The following is a 20,302-nucleotide window of genomic DNA, read 5'->3' as shown; positions in this document are numbered from 1 at the left end:
TTTAACCTACTTAATCCCTCTACAAAGCCTGAAAAATTTTCTGTCATTCCAAGGGGATCTCAGAGTTCAGAGTTAGGGTGAACTGTTGCCAGAATTGTGGAGCTTATCAGGGAGAAGACTCCAGATTATTTCACACTATCCTGCTACTTTAGCTCAGTTCTGCCACCCCCACCTTGAGATGCCCCAGCCAGCAGCAACATCAGGCTTTTCCTTGGCAGCTCCTTAGCAAGGAGCCAGCCCTGCTGCAGGGGAGGACATGCACCACTGAAACACCTCTTTATACCTGGGTCACCTGTGTACAAACCTACATCCACCCAAAAGCTGGGAGGGAAACAGGAGGGCAGCAGGGAACTTGTCACACCCACATGATCCACGTGGCTTCAAAGCACTGTACTGCCCCGGGTCACAACTGACCCAACAGCCCCAAAGGTGGGCAAAAAAATCCTACTGGCATCCAGAGCCTCTGCTTAGGTGAGAAAGATCACTGGGGACCCAGGGAGCTGGGCAGAGGCCTGTGGCGGGGGAGTTTGCCATCCTGGGGGCTGAGCAGAGCTATAGTGTTTCAGATCTCCCTGTTCTTTCCACGAGCTGTCAGCAAGGCTGCAGCTGTCACCGACCCCGTGCCAGTGAGAATATGGAGCTCAGGTTACCCTGCACACCTCAGAGGAAACGCCAGCAGGCTGATGTGGCTGACACACATCACAGAGATAAACAGCAGGTACCCGGGGGGACTGGGGCTGAGGCAACTCTCTATTCTGCACCTGAGACAGGCATCGAGCTCCCAGCTGCCAATTAAAAATAAGGCCTGTTTGCTTTATACACACTTAATTTCATATACAACAGATCAAAAAAGGAAGTTGAAAATCCAATAAAATATTCTCAAATCTAGCCGAATGTGCTTGCCCTTGAACAATCAGGGTCAGTGTAAAACAGCCCTGCAGGGTCCTGGGGACAACATGCTGGATACCTCCAGGGAAACAAACTCAGCTCACCCCTGACCTTTCAGTCATTCAGGATGCCCTGTGGAGCCAGGGTAGCAGCAAGACACTGCATTTCTAAAGCACAGAGTAACTCCTCCATACTAAAGAGACTTCTTAGGCAAAGGGTTACCCCTGAAAAACATATTACTGTGATGTATGCAGCAGGCAGGATTAATGCTTATTTATTTGGGCAATAAAATCTTTCTCAAAAGAACATGCGTTGAGCAATTCTGCAGCAGTTCTGCCTGGCCATTCTTCAGATAGCACTGCTAAGGAGTTATGTAGCACCTGCCCAAGGGGTCCTCACTGCTTGTACTCAACAGCTCAGAGAAGAGGTTTGAAAAAGACCAGGAAACTACCAGAAATGGGGGTACAGGCAACCTCTCCATTCAATACCACTGTTTTCCTGCAGCTTGGGTTATTACAGGACTATTGCTGCAACACTTCAGTCTCATTGGACAAATACAACCTCAAACTGGAACCAGCTACCCAGCTGACAAGGATTTTCTCCCTGTAGTTCAGCCAGTGTCTTACTCCAGAGAGAATTCCTTGGAGCTGAGTTACTCATTTAGGAGTTGATTCACTGTGGTGCTCACTCTGAAGGCACATGCAGTATTCCTAATCAAAAAGTGCCCTTTAGTCCTCAGTTGGAACCAGTCCAAAAAGAAGAGTTCAGTCTACTCCCAAGACTCAATTTTGTATCATTAGCTGGCATCCTGAATCAAAATCTGCTGGCTGAAATACCCTGAACTGGCACTGAGTGTGGGGTTTTAGCACTTTTCCTTTTGAGGGTCCTGTTGCCTTTATAGCAAGGTCACTGTGAGCTTATTTAGAGCAGAGTGGCCAAACTGAAGTGAAGGAAAGTGCCCCAAAACCAGTGCTGTGCCTGGCTGAGCTCCTTGGCTTCTCTCTCTCTTATTACTTACATCTGGCACTAGGTACCCAAGTCACAACCATGAGAAGAATGAATGATGGCTCCTTTCAGCAAGGCCATAGAAAATCACATCTTCCTTCTTTCAACCCCCAAAGGTAGCTCACTGGAGAAGTAGTTTAGCACATGCCGTCACTTGCAGCTTTCTGTGATAAATTAGAGCTGCTAGTGAGAGGCACCATGCCAGGAAAAAAAAATGAAGTGTTTGTCTACTGCTTTGGTATGGCAAAATTATCCACATACCAGCTGGATTTTTCATTTATCTTTGATTCTTGCAAATGCACTCACTACTGTTGAAGAGGAGGCTGCATAAAGCACAAGTTGTAACTTCTGAAGTCCACAAATGATGGGGGTTTTAAGTTAAGAGCAAAATGGTAAAACCAAATTGCTCATCAACCCTTGGTGTGATACAAATGGATACTGGAGAACTGCATTTTAAACCAGCTGATCAAATATGACAGCGAAAGGCAACGGTTTCTCCTCAGAAGAGTAAAAATATTTCATCAGTCTGCAATTACATAATGGCCAGTACTCTGGAAAGGCATGCAGGGGGAAGCATTCCCTTCTGCACAGTGGCTGAACCCCAGCACAGCAGTGCTGTGAACAGCCCAGCCTCAGGACATGCCCTTGTTACCCAAAACAGGCGGTGCAAGCACTGACACCAAACTCCAGCGGGCTTCAGCAGAGCAAGAATTGCTCTGGAGTGGGGCAGCCTTGCTTGCTCCTGTGCCCAGCTGCAAGTGCTCCTGCACTGCACTCAGCCTGTCCCTGACATGCCTCTGAAAATCTTACTAGAGCTTTGCTTTACAATTTCCTTACTCACTCACAGATTTTCGGTCTCCTCCTTTAAAGCAAGTTAAGGATAGTTGCCTATAGGATCCATACGAGAATTTAGTTTTCTTTAATTGCTGCCACTGGATCTTTAATTTAGGTATTTGAAATCTTGTTGGATGGGTTTTGAGCAGCGTTAAATTCCTCCTTCCCTATGATTTTCCACAGAGTTTTCTCACAGGGAAAGGGCAGTTAACTAGACCCATCCTTATCTTATACCTGCTCAGGACTGTTCAGCAGCAGAGTGATGCTGAACATCTGAGCTCTGCTGTTTCACTAGGACAGCAATTTCTCCTTGGACTGCTCAGTAACACACAAGCCAGCTGAGCAACTGGCAGGTGAAGGAGGTAATACAGACACATGGTTGCAACTTCATAGTTTCTTCTCCTCATATTTCACACTTCAGAATCAAACAATGTACTTACCCAATGGCCATGGCACTAGTGAATGTCTGCCAGCCTCATTCCAGACACAAGCTACAAGAACAGATCCATCTTCCACAGGTCAACAGAAAAGCTAATTAGCATTCTCACTTGAGATTTTGCAACAGTGAGCTGTTCCAGCAAATGAGCCAGATGAAAAACATCACCAAACTCTTCATGCTTCACAGTCAAGCTGATAACCACCATTAGATACCATATCATCTCAGCAAACCAGCTGCTGGTGCTTCCAAATGTGGAAAAACAAATTTAAAAAAAGAAATAAAGAGCACTGGCTGCAGCCTCTCTTCCATACATCTTATCATCTCATTCCAGGTTAACTAAAGAAAGAGGTAAACCAATCAAGGCTCCAGAGTGCTAATTTCATCTTCCCCTACTTAAAGAGTACATACAGGACCAAATCATAATTTCAGGTTCTTGCTGTGGCAACATTAGCCATCTCAAAATGTTTTTATCTTTCCTATGATTTCACATTTTTCAAGGCACTTTCTTATGCTTTTAGGCTGTAACACTTTCTCCCTCCTCTCTTTCCCACCTAAATCTATTTCTAAGCTTCCCCCTTCACAGTCTCAACTCTGGAGACTCAGTGTGAGAACACAAGTCACAGCAGATGCCTGTCCCTACAGATTCCCTCGTGTATTACACCAGATAAAGCATTACTATTGTCATCAGTGAGTCCTCTCCTTCCTACCCCAGCACAGGAGTTCTGGGAAGGTCCCAGCCAAAGAGCAGACAGACAGCTGTACTCTGCAGCTGAGAAAGGAACTGAGCTCCAGGCTCTTGGTGACACACGGACAAGTCCTGCATCCCACCTCCCCGCAGCCACAACACACACATCCCAGGTAGGTCAGCAGCTCCCTTTCCACATTCTAATCTGCTGAAGGTCACATTCCAACACACAAAGAAAGCCTGCTCTGCGAGAAAGAAAACTGTTAGAAAATTCTCAGGGTTTGAACACCCTCTTTACAGAGCTATGCAAGAACAACTCTCACGCCATAACCTGAAGCTTCATTAAATTCAATCCACATGCAGACATCAGTACTAAAAAAAACAGAAGAAACAAGACACCAGATAAAAAAGGCTTAAAATCCACTTTAATAATGCATTCCTGTAACATTCCTTGGACAAACTCAAACTTTTTAGTGGGACAATTACAGTTTGTGTTCAAACAGTTTACACTAAATGAAAAATCTTGTAGTACTTCTACACAAAAGACAGGCAAGGTTAGGATTATACAAACATTTGTTTCAGTTAAAACTTCAGCATGAGATACAGTATCTTTATCCAACAGATTGTACTTTTACTACCAGTAAAAATAAAGAGATACAACACGTTATCAAAAAAATCCATCCAAACAAGAACCTGCCAGCCATTCAGGCTGCACGACTGTCAACTACTTCAAAGAAACAAATGGTCCAGGTAAAAAGAGTAACTAACAAGTTAGGAGAAAAAAAAAAAAAGAAACAAACAAAACCTCCTCCAATTCACTACATGACGGATCATTTGGAGCTATATAAATTTACAAAATCATGGGAGCTGCAAAGTACCCAAATGGTGCCCTAGTTCTCCAGAGACTCCCCTGTGCTCTTAAGCAAGGTACACTACACTAAAAAAATGCCAAGACATACTGAAATTTTATCTAATTTAGTTAGTCTCATGATTTCAGCCGCAAATAGGAAACCTGGAATGGTCAAGGCATTAGGGTCCTTGCAAGATTTTACTGTTACTGAACCACGGCAGCCTCCCAGAATTCATTTTTCACTTTGAAATTAGGAATGCACCACATGAAATTTTCCAAAACCTTTACCAGTCAGACTGCACTCCCCTTGTCCTAGAGTAGCTTTACCAAAACAGGCCCTAATTAACTATCTTTAAAATGTCCCCCCTCCCCCCCAGGTTGAACCCTGTGTGGCCTGCCAAGACTTTCTCTGGGGCATGTACAGGGGATAGCTTAATCCTGTTAGTATCTGCGACGCTTGTTAGGGCCAAAATCCCCGCCTGGATTTCCCCTGTTGAAGGCAGGCGGGTTCCCTCCCATCGCTCCAAGGCCTTCCATGGCTCCACCCTGGCCGAAGCGGTCTGGAGGTGGTGGTGGAGTCTGGGAACGAGGACAAGTGCAGAAGATGTAGGAAGAAAAACAAGGAAGAACAAAGGGCAATTAAAAGCAGTTTGAATTCATTTGAATTCCACCAGGATTCCACAATTCTAGCTGACCTCACTGCAAACCTTCACCCCACCAAAAACATCCCCACGGTCCCAAACCTGCAGCGTTGGACCATTGCAGAACAAAGCTCCTTTCTCCACACAACCTGGAGTCAGGCATACTGGGACTGTGTGCACCACCTCACAGACCAGGGCCCTACTGTGGAGCAGGTGAGCCACCTGAACTCACCTTCCCTTTCCACTCCTGGCTTCATCTTCTCCCTTAATTTCCATGTGTAGTGAACATTCCCTTAACCTCAGCTGCTTTGTTGTTTGTTGTCCCTACCACTTAGGTACAAAAGTTTTTAGACAAATAAACCTGTTCTTTATGATTTAAAAAAAAAAAAAATCTGGGTCATAGCAGTCACGACAGAGCAAGAAGTCTGAGGAGGAATGTTTGCAGAACTGTTTATTAGACCAGTTCATAGTAATCACTGAAGGAAGATGAACTTTCAGGACAAACTTTACTATGACTGCTGCTGTTTCTGCAAGTGCTGACACTGTGGGAGGACCAATCCTCTGTGTGACAGAGAGGAATGACAAATGCCACAAAAGCCAGAGTCTATTGCAAAGCCCTGCAGTAAAGTTTAAAACTAAATCAAATACAAAAATTTTGAAAAGTCAAACAAATAAGCATGAATGCCATTGATTCTTTGCTTTTGACCTCCTAAGCAAATTAACTGAACTCATTCTGGCACATGAGAACAGGAGATAATCCTTTTCTGGTTATGAAACTGGTGATGAACAGAACACTCCTGAAAGCTTGGCTTTATGCCTGCAAGAATCAAAAAACTCTCAATTTAACAAAGTGCTTCCCATTAGGTCATTTAAAAACAACCATGTATTATTGCTAAGATCTTTCTAATACACATTTTATCACTAACTCTCTTGGAAGTAAATTAAGCAGTTATTAAACTTGGCTCAATCTCCTGAAAATTATCAGCTCTATCAGGGCAAGATTAACTTCTACAGATTTTAGCAGGAGTGAAGCAACAGGTCTGGGTAGACAAAGAAGCTTCAACTTCAGCAGCCAGTGCTTAATACTGGAAACAACATAATCTGCATTTAAAGGTGTGCACGAAAAGCAGATGGAGATACACTACCATTCCCATGGCTCCATCAGGGATCATAGCTCCAGGACCAGCAGCAGGAGGGGCAGGAGCTGGGACATTGGTACCACCCATAGCTCCTCTATTGTTCATGCCAATGGTACCTGGAAAAGAAAACTGAGGAATAGTCCTGGCACACACACACACACAGTGACTGGGGTCTGCTCATCACCCCAGAGCCACAAAACATTGCTCTGTGCAGGGTCAGAGTCCATTCTATTAACCAGCTTTGCACTATCGGGTCAAGACCAACTGATCTTGTGTTTCCTGTCACATGAATACTTCCTCTTACTAGCCTGGGAGATTACTTTGAGTTTCTAAATGAGAAGCCAATAAAATGAGAACACTAAAAAAAAAAAAAAAAAAAAAAAAAAAAAAAAAAAAAAAAAAGGTGTAGATTTTGTAAGGAAATGAACATGCACAGGAACAAAGAATATTCTTACCTCCCATACCCATCTGTCCCATTCGCATGTCTGGTGGCTCCCTCTGGAAAGACAGACACTCATTTCAACTTTTAAAATCAGGCTTTTAAAAATGTAATTATACAAATTCAAAGAGTTCTGAGGATTTACTACTGAACAATGTGTAGAAAAGTACTTCCCAGGGTAAAATCCAAAGAAAGGCAGGAGCAACTTTCACGTGATAGCTGCTGAATGAATAGGTCTTATTTAAAATCTCTCATTATAAAAGGTTGTTTTTCAGAATTATAATAAAACATCCAGCAGCAAAGCTGCATATGCAGACTTTAACAAAGACATCTTGATGGAAAGATGTGCTGAGCAGTAGTAACACATTAGATAGAATTAGTTTTGCTACTCCCTCAGCATAGCTAAGAAGCTTTTCCTGTTGAAAGGAATGCAAGCTTACATAAAGACACAGTACTGGGTCACGCATTAAAATGCCATTGAGTGAGCTCAATTTCTCTTTTATTAACCAAGCATCAGAAACACCTATCACAGATTTCTCTCACTGCAAAACCAGGAGCATTTCAGTGAGGGCACTACTTTTTTCACAGTGGTAAGTGAAGACAATTTTCACTTCATCTGTAGTCTCAGTGCCATTGCTTATCATATGAAGGCAGTATTATTTGTAGGAATCAGGATACCTGCTGCACAAGTAGGATATTCCAACCTTTGGCTCAGCCATGCTCTTGGCCCTTTGGTTTGACACATATTTAGCTGTTTTGCCTAGGGTCCAAGTTTCACTAGTAAGCATTGAACACTTACCCCCAGCTGCAGCAATGCCATTACACCACCTGAACAGCCCTACAGCTGCCTCCACAATATAAAGTGGCTGGGACTGGAAACAAATTGTAAGACATTTCTCTATAGAATTAGAGATACTGTTACTAAAAGACAGGTTACACTACAAAAAAAATACTTGACCAATTGACTTTTAAGTACAAGCATATACCATGCCTGCAGCAATGCCTTCAGTTAGGATCATTTTATCATGACTAAGACAGGCTGCAAGCTAGGGATATTGCCAGTCATAATCACAACAGGGTTCTGCTGCAGTGCTTCAGGACAGTGTGTGTGTTGCTGTTAGAATTAGTCAGCCTACATTTTTCTGAAAGCAAGACAGCTACAGAGGGTCCTACGTGAAGAGCAGTGGAACAGAACTGGGAGATTTACAGTTTCCAGGCCAAACTGTATCAAGATTGGAGGGAGTCAATAATTTAGGGTAGAATGCACTACTGATGTTCAGTCCTCCAAACAAGTTGAAAATTCACAGAAAGCTATGCTGTGGAAGGGAAAAGTCTACTGTGAGTGCAGAGATGTAATGGAAATGTAGAAGCACTCGTACCGCATCAGCAAAGTTCCCTTTAAAGCCTTCCTGCTGGCGTCTCATCATCTCTTCTTGCTGCCTTCTCATTTCCTCCTCACGGCGCCTGCGTTCTTCCTCTTGCCTGAAAAGAAGGTCCAAGGATGCTCAGAACAACAAACACCAACCACCTGCATCACTGTGTTGCAGTGCTGCCTCATGGATCTTCATTGGAAACTTTACACTTCAAACTTTCAGTTTTAAGGAGCTCATTTGAAAGGAAAAAAAAAAAAAAAAAACCAAAACACTTATGTGCATGTGTCTCATGAGGAGCAGCTGAAGGAGCTGGAGGGGCTCAGCCTGGAGAAAAGGAAGCTCAAGGGGGATATTACCACCCTCTACAACTGCCTGACAGGAGGGTGGAGCCACATGGGAGTCAGTCTCTTGTCCCAGGTAACAAGTGACAGGACAAGAGGAAATGATCTCAAGTCACACCAGCGAAAATTTAGATTTAACATCAGGGAAAATTCCTTCACCAAAACAGTAACAAAGCATTGGCACAGGCTGCCCAGAAAGTGGTGGAGTCACCATCCCTTGAAGGATTTAAAGGACGTGTAGATGTGGTGTTTGGGGACACGGTGGGCTTGGCACTGTTAGATTTACAGCTGAACTCAGGATCTTAGAAGTATTTTCCAACCCTATGTACACAGCAGCTCCCAAATGCATGCTGACTACATGCAATATCATGCATCAAGACTGACAGCTCTCAAGTCCCTTCTATTACAAATAGTCTGGTAATCTTCCTGGAGCTTCTCAAAATGACCCCAAGACAAGGAAGTGCTACAATGGAGAGAGAAATCTCTGAGACAAAGTTACCCCTCAAATAAAAACAGAGATGCTGGAACGGGATTTTCCAATCTGCAGCACTGAAGCCACTAAATCTCAGCAGAGATTCTGATTTTTCAATCTGCTTCATAAAGGAGCTTAACTGAGACACAGAAATGTGAAGAAGCACGTGGCTAATCAATGGAAGAAACTCCGAACTCTTCTATCTTAAACCAAATGTAAAATCTGCCCTATAAAAACAAAAGGCCAAAGTAACAGGCACATTTTAGGTAGTAATTAAATTGTCACAATGAACAATTAGATGCAGTGAAGAGGTGTTTTATTCTGCTCTGGAGTCACAGCATTTCACAACCTGCCCCCTTTACCTGAGTTCCAGCTGTTTACGTTTTTGCACTTCCTGGTTATGCAATTCCTCCATTCTCCTCAGCTCCTCCTGGCGTCTCATTAAATCTGTGTAAGACAACAGTAAAAAACACAATCAGACTCATCTCCCATGCCACCTCTTATGAATTCCTGAAGTAGAACTATAACACAGAAGAGAAAAAGTAACAGAGCCTTTACCAACACAGCAGCATCTCTCCGCGTTAGGTCTAACAAGATTCAGTGCCAGGTCCTGCCTTGGGTCACAACAACCCCCTGCAGCTCCAGGCTGGGGCAGAGGGGCTGGAAAGTGCCTGGTGGGAAAGGCCCTGGGGGTGCTGCTCAACAGCAGCTCAACAGGAGCCAGGTGTGCCCAGGTGGGCAAGAGGCCAATGGCACCTGGCCTGTCCCAGCCATGGCGTGGCCAGCAGGACCAGGACAGTGACTGTCGCCTGGCTGGGCACTGGCGAGGCCACTCCTCAAATCCTGTGTCCAGCTCCGGGCCCCTCACGACAAGAAAGACACTGAGGGGCTGGAGCATGGCCAGAGAAGGGAACGGAGCTGGGGAAGGGTCTGGAACACAAATCTGATGAGGAACAGCTGAGGGAGCTGGGAAAGGGGCTCAGCCTGGAGAAAAGAAGACTTGAGGAGACTCTATTGCTCTACAAGTACCTGAAAGCAGGTTAATGGTTGGACTTGCTGATCTTTTCCACCTAAATGATGCCCCGATTCCATTTATTTGCTGCTACCATGCTTGGTTACAAGAGGAGCAACCACCACAGCTCCCCTTCAGCGATCTCCAGCCAGTCTACCGAGCCACCCGCTCCTAGACAGTCCAAGGCTCTGCTCCCATCCTGTATTTATTTGTCTGACTGATACCTTGTCGCATGAGCATCACTTGGTGCTCATGGCGAGCTGCTTCCATTTCCATTTCCAGCTTCTCTCGAGCTTCCTTGATGTTGCGATCTACTTGTTCCTGCTGCTGCTTCTCCATCTCTATCAAAGCCTTCCAACGCATGGCATATTCATATTCGAAGCTGCCAGGCTGTGCAAACCGAGGAGGCTGCTCACGCTCCCTGTCAAACAACAAAGAGCTAGTGAATGCTTCAGGAGAGCAAGGAGGAACCAAGAAAACTCCATTTGTGTGTCAAATGCAATAGCAGATCCCAGTTAACTGTGCCTGAGACACCAGTTTGCTCCTCAGGCATCATCTTATTCCTGATGGAAGCTGTCCTCCTCCATAACAGGCAATGACACTGCTTTCATAAGACAGCAAGAGATTCTGGGTGAAGAGATTCAGAAATACCCTTGAAAGCAATAGCCTTTGCTCCTGCTGCACATCTTATGGACAGATGTACTCCAGAAGCAAACACTGCCCAAACACACATGTTTTTTTCACTCTGCACCTGTAGAACAGGACTATTCCTAATTCCACCTCCTGAAGCTCTCATCTTCCTCACTTGAAAAATTCATGAGCTCACATGGCTTGCTAATGCCAACTGCTCAGATCACAGGATTCCTACCTATACTGGGGAGCCTTCTAAGACTCTGTTCTTGTACCTGGATAGCTCTACAATCTCCTAATGCTAGTCACATAATTCCTTAAATTTCTATTGTGGGTTCAAGTGTTTCCTACAAAGGCTTTCTGTAATACATCTCAGGGAATCTCATGTCATCTGTGTTATCTCAAATTGACCTAATTTTTTTATTCCAACAACTGAAATGGACTTATAGAAAATACGTGAAGGCTGCCAGTCTTATCCAGCAGTGTGGATTCAAAACCACTGTTTTCTTTCAGCCAGTCATGGCAAGTGAAGAGTGAATGCAATGCTCCTTCCAAAGTCAGGTCACATTTATAGAAAAAAAGGAGGACCTGATGAGCCACCCTTCTAAGACTGAGACACTAGCCCACAGGCACTCTCCTCTCCTGCTGCATGCCAGGCACATACTTGTGATATTGCTGGTTTTTGATGACTAGTTTCTCTGGTAGACCCTCCTCATCATCATACTGATCCATGGGCTCCACAGTGACAGGGCGAGGGAATCTGTAAAGAAAAAGTGAGGTACTTTCATAAAAATTCAAGAACAAGCTTGCAGTTGTGGAAAGCACAACTTACACTCTTTTATCACTGCTCAAAGAAACTCAGAGCAGCTGGGGATCTCAACCAAAGTAAAACCAGGAATCACTTTGAACTCTTTTATTTTTTTCTAGAATAGGAGTGTAACTGTAAATCAAAATCCTTGTTTAATCCAAACAAAAATTGTACTGGAAGAATAATATTTGTAGTTACTTGCTTCAAATTAACAGCTTAATTGGAATCCTGACATTCTCCAGTAGGATCTACTCAGCATGAAGTCTTGTCTCTAGAGTGCCACAAGTCCATCTGTGCCTTTCTATGGCTGTCTAAAGCAAAGAGTCACTCCACCACTCCTCACTGGAGGCTGCACCATCCATCCAGAGGCCACCATGTGCTACTGTTGCTTGGCAACAGTGCTCTAGGAAGGTCCACTGGGCCCTTGTCTGAATTTCCACCCCACAGGGAATCCACTGGTGCAATTCACAACAGACACTGCAGATGTGTGCTTCTGTCTCCCTGGCTTCTACATGCAGAAGAAAGTATTGACCTGGTCTCTGAATCAGCTCTCCACCACAGCACTGACACTGCTCACCCTCAGCACAAAGCAGCACCCCATGAGCTCCTCAGTCCCATGTGCCAGGGCAGGGGAAATGAAGAGAGATGATCCTGCTGTGCCAAGTGGCAATGGGTACCCAGGCTCCACCAGGAAGGCAGGCTATGGAAGGCTAAAATCCATTTCCTAGCTGAAGATCCATTATACAGCTTTTCATGTTGATGTGATGTATTCCATTATTAATAATTTTATTTTCTAACATGAACAGATTTCAAACACTTTATCTACCGTTCTTGTCTTGAACTAGGACAAACCAGAATGAGTTTAATCAAAACCAAACCATAACTAGAAAGGAACAGCAGACTTGTTTGTGGGCTTTGGTATCAGAACCTCATGTACTGATTGCTATAAAGAGACTGAATGTTAACCACAGTTATGCATTGATAGTGATTAGTTTTGCATGATCACTTTTAAAAATCTGTTTTCATGGTTCTTTCAGGTATAGACTTGTGAATCAGCAAAATCTCCCTAACACTAATCCTCCTGTAGAGCACTACTCACTATGCTGGTTATCTTCAAGCATCAGGGAGAAAAACAGGTATTAAGAAAGAAACAAATAAAACCTGCTTTTTGAAGATGAATGTACTTGTGTACAGCTGTGCCACTGCAGATCCACAGGAGGTGAGAAGCACAAAACTTTAAAAAATTACTTTAAAAATGAGCAATATAGCTCAATTTCAGGAAGTGTTCTAGTCACAAATTCTAGAAGCGCAATAGAAAACAGTAATTTTTTTCCAAGAGATCAGAAATGGCTCCCTCTTAACAGAGCAACAAACTGCTTTATGGAATACAATTGGAATTGGCCATTTGCTCGAGCAAGTTCACATAATTATGAGAGAACATGCTTTTCTGCCTTATTACATTCAAGCACAGGGAAAACAGTTTATAATGGTGAAAACTCCAAACAATCCAATCTGAGTAGCCTCTCCAACAGATCCCACGCCCACAGTGGCATTCCACCCCATGGAATCCCATCCCAAGACTCTCCCTTTTAGTGACCCGGAGTGTACAATTAAGAAACTTCCATTTCATTTCCAAACAAGTTATATGGATAACATGAAATAGGTCTGAAATAGGTCCTGTTCCTAAAGGCTGCTTTAATTGCCCTAAGGTTGTTTTATGGAGAAAAAGTTTATTTGGAAGTTTTATGCACTTACCCCACTAGCAGCTTCCCAGAAGAAAGTTTTCAGACCCGAGCTTCAGCAAAGACTGTCTCTTGTTGGAACAAAGCTGAATAAAATTCTCCCCAGGCCAATCCCCTACCACCTCATGCCCCGTCTGTCCCACTGTGGTGTTAAGAACCAGCCAATGCCACCCAACCTGCACGTGCCAGCAGAGCAAATCTCCCCATCCGCACTTACGTGGTCAGCAGGAAAGACCCATCACTGCATCTATCCAGCGCTTTCCTAGCAGCAGGCTTCCCTGAGAACTCCACAATGCCTTTCCCAGAGGATCGTCCTCTGTCATCCACAATAACCACAGCCCTTTCCACCTGGCCAAACACTGAGAAGGCTTCCTCCAGGAGCTCGTTGGACACAAACTGAGGCAGGTTCCTGACTGTCAGCGAGGCGCTGTGGCAGGCAAAGCGCACTCGGAGCTGCTTCCCACGCAGAGGCATGTTGTCCAGTTCCACCTTGGCAATCTCTGCCAGAGTGCGAGTTTCCTGCAGATAAAAAGAGCCATCATTAAAGCTCCCAATAAGGCACAGGACTAAACGGGCTTATTTCTCCGTAAAAAGTACTTCTGAGAGAAATAAATCATTCTCCCACAGCTTGGTGAGAAGTGTGCCAAAAAGCACAGCTATTCCTTTTCATGAATGACTGAACAGCCAGAGTTTGGGGGCAGGAAGGGTGAGAAATATATAACAAATACCTAAGTTTAGGCCAACAGCTAGAATGAACTAAGCAAACAATTAAATTTTTACTATGACACATAATTATATTAAGGCTACAAAGCACCTTTAAAAAAAAATTAAAAAAAAACAACCAAGAGTCATCTATTAACCAAGTCTTATAAAGAAATGCTGACAGTATGACAATCCATGAAAGACCTTCTATGCCACTTTCACACCTTTCCACTCATTTAAGGAACTACCAAGCTACATGAAAGTGGCCCAGACATGGGTGTGGGAACCTCATCCACTTAGCTCAGGGCTTTCACAAAGGTGGTGCATGAGCCACAGAAATCTGAGAACCACTCTATGGTGGTAGCTACTTCCCTTCCAGACACTTCAATGTGATCATCTAGAGATCCCCGACCCCAAGAGCATTAATCACACCAGAAATGCTGCATGACAAACTACGCTCATAGGAATTACATGTTCCAGAAAAAGAGAAGTTCACTTTGTCTATAATAGCATCACATTTATGTGGGTTTTTTTTTTTTTCTGCTTTCTACTAGTTGATTTCAGAATAAATTTATCAGATCTCTCATAACTCCTGCCACAAGCTGCCTAAATTCACATCTCTTTTCACAGCAAGGTCTAGACAAACCACTTGGAAGCTAGTCCCATATTCCAGGTTACTAGAATCATCAGCAGGTGTAATCAGCAAGACATCAGAACATCTACTACTTTCAATTAGCAATACTGCTCCATTGAGAGCCATCGCCACAAAAACTCCCCAATGGTGCCAAGTCACTCACCAGCCTGATAAAACCAAAGCCTTTGTCCTTGTGTATGAAGACTTCCCCTGCCTTGCCATACTTCTCAAACAACTTTCTCATCTCTTCCTCTGTAATATCTGGGGGCAGATTTCCCACAAAGAGGCGGCTTCTTTGGGTGAAGGTCTTTTCACCGGGTTTCCGGAAATTCTTCAGGTCAATAGTCAGGCCTTCATCTGAGGGGAATAAGGTACACAGCTGCTCTACAGTTGGGGGGATAAATTTTATTAGGTTTAATCACAGTGACCACACAGACACAGGATAACACAGGTAACACACCCGTTCCTTTTGGTCTTAAACCTCTCCAGCCATCTCTCCAGCAACAAGGGGGTTTTATTTCAGAATGGCCCCATAGGTTTTTTTAAAGAAAACTGAACCTCAGTGCTCATTAACACCAGTGAATGACAGTCTAGAACTGGAGGAAACAACACACTGCAGCTTGAAATAACAACAGATATTTCAATCAAACTTTTTTGAGATCTGGTCAAGGTAACTGGCCCACAAAATAATTATCTGCAGTCACAACACAGGACTTTGCTATTACAACATAAATAATTACAGAAAAGGCACCGTTTAGCCAGAAAACAGATTTTTACTCAGAAACACATCAAAACAACTCCAGATATCTAGAAAAACATGAAAATAAGAGGAAATTTTGTTCAGACAGATAACATTTCAGATAGCTGTCATTCTATGATATGGGTTCCAGAGTATGGGTTTCCAAGCTGAAGAGAAGGCAGGAATGGTGAAAATAGTGGGGGAAAATACCAATACAAAATTAAAAAAAAAAAAAAAACTTGCCATATAGGTGAGCCCTCAGAAAAAATTACAATATTAATTACAAGAAAAAAATCCCTACTTACTACGTTATACTAGAATGGATTTTTAAAGTTGGAAAAGACCTCTGAGATCAAGTCCAAGGTTAAAATATTTTCTGAGCTATCCAACAGAAATAAACACAAACAGTAACATTCTCAAACCCCCACAAGCAGATACAGTCTTTAACCCTGAATTCAGCAAGAGTCCAGCACGATCCTGAACGCTCTGTTATGTGCCAGGCACAGGGGTGAATTTAGCATCACTTTATCATCCTGTGCCCCATTTCCTTAAACACACATGGAACTTAACCACACAGGACTACAGGGCACAGAAAGCAACTCCTTTGCTTTGCAGAGGACACAAGTCTTGGTCACACATATGAAATAAACTGTGAACATAAATGGCTTGACTCCAGTTACAAAACAGGGCACTAAATGAGAAAGACTGTCCATGCAAAGACAATGCATGCAAGACACTGCAAGGACAACCCTTTGATAGGAGTAAGCACACCTCCTTGGCTCACACTAAATAACCAGACAGAGTGTGCCCAGAGAAGAGCAGTGAGAGTAAGTTATCGAGCTCACACAGCAGAGGTGCAGGAGTGAAACGTTTTGCCTTGTTCACAGCATTACCATGAGTATTTGGGCATCAATTGCAAGGGCTGTGCAACACCAGGTACTTGGAACAAAGTTACACTCGGGGGTACACAGAGTACCATTGTTCTGCCTCAGGAGATCCATGCAAAGCAGGGAGACAGTCACTCACTACAAGCTGATTCCTGTGGGAATTCCCCAGTACCGCTGTACTGTTACTGTTTTCAACCTGACTAGAACTGCTCTGCTCTGCCAGTATCTAAGGACATTGTCTGGGAACTGATAAAGAGCCCGTTCAACTCGACCACCTAAAAACATACAGGATTTTTAACAGCCTAGTCAGTATCTTTGACACAAGAACACCACTCGAAGGAATCATGCAAAGTGCACAGGTGGCTCCTACATATTTTTGTTTTGAACAGCCGAAGTGTCCAAACTTAAAAAAAAAAAAATCCACATCTAATAAAACTAAAGCACTCTTTCCTCCCTAAAAAATGCTAAGGGAGATGTCTCGCCACTTCTAAACTACCAGGTTAGATCAGTTCAGGCCCCTGAGGCCGTTAACTCGTCCTGCCCCAGCTCACAAGCACCCACTCTGGAGTGCCACTCCACACTGACCAGGAAAACCGGGAAACCCGCTGGAGCAGAACGGCATTCGGCAATGTCAACTGGCACTGAATGCAAACTAAAGCCGGGCACCTCCTGGTTCCTCGTTATAAAAAAATTCAGCCTTAAGAGGTGCCTGCAGATCGCTGCAACAATGTCCTCACTGCAACATAATCTTCACAGATTCTTACTTCTGTATAATCTACTAATTGCTCTAGCAGTCAAGCTTCTTAAGTTTATAGTTTCCTAAGAAAACATGTATTGAGAAGCCGTCTGTTACACCCGGGGAAAAAACAGGAACCAGACAATGAAAGACAGAGCTTGTTGTATCACAACGCTTACAGACATACTATCAAAACACACTGACTTCCAAACTGCAAGTAACCTTTTCCTGAGATTTTGAGACAAAGACAGAACCTCTATATCGCTTGCCCTGGTTTTGGGAACGCAAGAAACTTACGAACACAAAAAACTTATGAACAAACGCCACAGGAGTCGCGTGTACCCTCGAGCAGACTGAGCAAAACCAAAAGAAACCCCACAAATACAACCCAGGCGCAATTAAAACCGCAGTTTCTAACAACGGGGGAAAAAAAAAAAAAAACAACTGATCTAGCAGGAGATGCTGCAGCCTGCTTGGGAACCTAAGGATTTATTGCTTTAACTTGGAAAACCGGGTTCCTTTTGTTCCTGCGGAGACCTGTTGCAGCCCCGAGGGCCGCAGCTAACGCGAGGTTCCCCGCTGCACCGAAGCGGTCGCTCAGCGCCTACCCAGAGCGGGGCCGGGCGGGCCCCCGCGGCGGGCCCGGGACTCACTCTGGCTGTTGGCCTGCTGCCCGTTCGCGGGGATGGACGGCGGCGGGTGCTGCTGGTGCTGCTTGCGCGGAGCGTGGTTCTGCTTCTCCATGTTGAAGCCCTTGTTGCCCTGCATCTCCCCCACCTGAAAACAACACACGCGCGCTCGGGAAGCGGCCTGGATGGAGCCCGGTCCCGGGCGGCTCCCGCCGGCCCCGCGTGCAGAGGGCGGGGCGGGCCGCGCAGGCCGCGCCGGGCCCCGGCGGCGACGGAGCGGCGCCGAGCCGCGACCCCGCCGCCCCCGCGACCTCACCTAGCGGCAACAGCGGACAGCGACACGGACACCGGGACGGGCACCGGCCCCGGACACGGACACCGGGACCGCGGCGGCCCTGAGAGGAGAGCGCGCGGCCGGAACTCGCGCAGCCTAACGCGGCGCCCCTCTCGCCGAGCTCCTATTGGCCACCCGGCGCCCGCCGCCGCGCCGCTAACTGGCCGAGCCCGCCATCACTCACAGCGGCCGCCGTAGCGGGGCGGGACCAGCCGGCCGCGCGCGCACCCCATTGGTCAGCGGAGCGGCCGCGCGCGCCGCCAATCACGGCGGCGGGCACCAAGCTCGGGTGAGAGGCGAGCGGGGGACAAAGGGAGCGCCGCGAGCCGCCCCCCCCGCGCGCGGCGCGCAGGCGCGGTGCGGGCGCGCGGAGGCCGCGCGCTTTTAAAGGGCCAGCGGCGGCGCCGAGCGCGTGCCGCCCCACCGCGCCCGGGACGGCACCGCGGCGGCGCCGGGGCTGGCTCCTCCAGCCCGGCCAGCGAGCATCGGAGCGTGCCGATCCGGCCTCCTCCAGATGTTCTCCGCCCCCGCGCCCGGCCGCGGGCTTCCCCCCTCGTCATCCGTACCCCGTTCCCGTCGCTGCCCGGCCGCGGGGAGGAAGGCGGCTCCCGGCCCTGGGAACGCACTGGGCGCTCCGGGAGCGCGGTCGTGGCCGTGCCTCGGGCGGGTCTCGTTTCACCGCCTCGCCCGCGGCCAGCCCGCTCCCCGGGCGTGCGACCCCCGGGCGGCTCACGAGTGCCCGCTTTCCCGCAGCTCCGCCGCCCGCCGCCGGCTGCGCCCCCAGCTCCCAGCCCGCGCTCGGCCCCGGCACCCCCGTGTGCCCGCAGGCTGCGAAACCGCAGGTTCCCGGCGGGCGGCAGCGATGGGAGCGCCCCCGGCGGAGCGGGGCGGCCAAGAGCTGCACGCCCCCCCCGGTTTGGGGGGGCCCGGGTCCCGCCGGCAGGGGAGCCCCCGGGAGCGGGGGAGGGGGGGCAAGCCCGGTGGGGCGGAGCAGCGCGGGGGGGCACGGATGGAGGCGGGAAGGGGGGCGGCGAGGCCAGGTGGGCGCTGTCATGGCTGGGGAAGGGCACCCCGGGCTCTGCACGGCGGGGCAGGAGCGCAGCCCGGGCAGGGGATGGGGGGGGATCCCGAGGGAAGGCGGTGCCGGGAATGGGGGGGTGGGGGGGGGGGGGCGCCGGCCCAGGCGGTCCCTCCCGGGGGCGGTGCCGCGTCCCGGGCCCCCGCGGAAGCCCCGCCTGGCCGCGCTGTCACTCACCGCCCAGGGGAGACGCTCCGGCTTTAGGGAGGCGGTGGCGGCGCCCGGGCCCGGCCGGGTGGGTGCCCGCCGCGTGCAGGTAGAGGCCGTGGCGGTGCGGCCGGACCAGACCCCCCGGGACGGCAGCGGGGCTGGGGCCGGGACAGGTGGCAGCGAGAGGGTTAAGGGTGGGGGGCGGGGAGCGGGGTAGCGAGCCCATTCCATGCGATCCGCTCCGCGCTTTGCGGGGGGCCGCGTGGGCACCGGCGGGAACCGGGGCGCCCCGTTCCGGCCCGCGGCCCCCGCCGTGCTCCCCCCTCGCACACCGCCGTGCCCCGCCAGACCGCGGCCGTCGCCCGCGCCCGCCTCTGTGCTGCCCGCCCGCCTGGACCCGCTCCGCCAGGTGGCTCCGCCCCAGGTTTTCCAGCCGCCCGTCGCGATCCGGGCTGTCGCGCCGATCCCGCGCTCGGGGCTCCGTTCCGCGTTTCCGCGGCAGCCTCTCGTTAGCGAGTCTCGCGAGCCCCGTCCCCGCCGCGGCCTATGAGAGCGCGGCCCTCGCCCCGCGCAGCCAATGGGGCGCCGCCGCCGCCCCCCCGCCGGGCCGCAGCGCGTTGAGGGCTCCGAGCGGCGCCTCCATTTAAAGGGGCCGCGACGCGAATCCGGGTTCTGGGTAGAGCGGGCGGTGCAGCACCGGGAGAGCCAGGTACGAGCGGTGGCGGCCGCGGGCGTGCCCCGGCGGTGTCCCGGGAGGTGCGGATGGGGCCGCGGGCCGATCTTGGGGCCCCGCGAGGAGGGGGCGGGGCGGGCGCTGGCGGCGCGGTACCGGGGTGGGGGGGGGGGGGGGTGAGCCCCCCCCGGGGGGGGGGGGAGGGGGGCGCACGCCTCGCGGGAGGGGGCGTGGCCGACGCCCCGCGAGGGGGCGTGGCCGGTGCCGCTCGCCCTCTCGCCGTGGCGGCCGCCTGGGGGCGCCCTGCGGCGGGTCCCGGGGGGCGGAGGGGAGGAGCCCTGTGCGACCCTCGCCCCTGGTGGGGGATCTGGGCTATGGGGTCCCTCGAGGTGGCAGGGGAGCCCCAGCCTGACCCCCGCCCTGCTTCAGCTCCGGTCCAATG

General features: G+C 48.6%; 2 protein-coding genes across 9 annotated transcripts in view; one reads left to right on the top strand and one right to left on the bottom strand.

Annotated features, from left to right (window-relative positions):
• Positions 1–4,256: 4,256 nt before the first annotated feature.
• NONO (non-POU domain containing octamer binding) lies at positions 4,257–19,499 on the bottom strand. Of its 5 annotated transcripts, none has more exons than XM_053990414.1 (11): positions 19,215–19,499; positions 17,605–17,773; positions 14,798–15,018; positions 13,516–13,817; positions 11,413–11,508; positions 10,343–10,539; positions 9,469–9,553; positions 8,300–8,402; positions 6,937–6,979; positions 6,488–6,597; positions 4,257–5,280 (listed from the first exon to the last, which is right to left on the bottom strand). In XM_053990414.1, the coding sequence occupies exons 1-11, from the start codon at positions 19,416–19,418 to the stop codon at positions 5,143–5,145; spliced, it is 1,668 nt and encodes a 555-aa protein (XP_053846389.1). In that variant the 5' UTR covers positions 19,419–19,499; the 3' UTR covers positions 4,257–5,142. The 5 variants fall into 5 exon arrangements, with proteins under 5 accessions (XP_053846389.1, XP_053846390.1, XP_053846391.1 ...); XM_053990415.1 differs by having other exon boundaries at positions 14,798–14,991; positions 19,215–19,498; XM_053990416.1 differs by having other exon boundaries at positions 17,650–17,773; positions 19,215–19,498.
• Positions 18,205–20,302, top strand: part of ZMYM3 (zinc finger MYM-type containing 3) — a 33,765-nt gene continuing 31,667 nt past the window's right edge. For 2 of the 4 annotated variants that reach the window (XM_053990413.1, XM_053990407.1), the window contains exon 1: positions 19,513–19,896. The gene's annotated coding sequence lies outside the window, so the exon portion shown is untranslated. Of the gene's footprint in view, positions 18,249–19,245; positions 19,294–19,512; positions 19,897–20,302 lie in introns of those variants that run through there. The other 2 variants (XM_053990408.1, XM_053990410.1) reach the window with 2 other exon arrangements.

The sequence above is a fragment of the Vidua macroura genome, chromosome 14 (assembly GCF_024509145.1).
Source record: "Vidua macroura isolate BioBank_ID:100142 chromosome 14, ASM2450914v1, whole genome shotgun sequence".
In the NCBI taxonomy this organism is placed as follows: Eukaryota; Metazoa; Chordata; class Aves; order Passeriformes; family Viduidae; genus Vidua; species Vidua macroura.
This window is presented reverse-complemented; position numbering and strand designations above follow the sequence as displayed.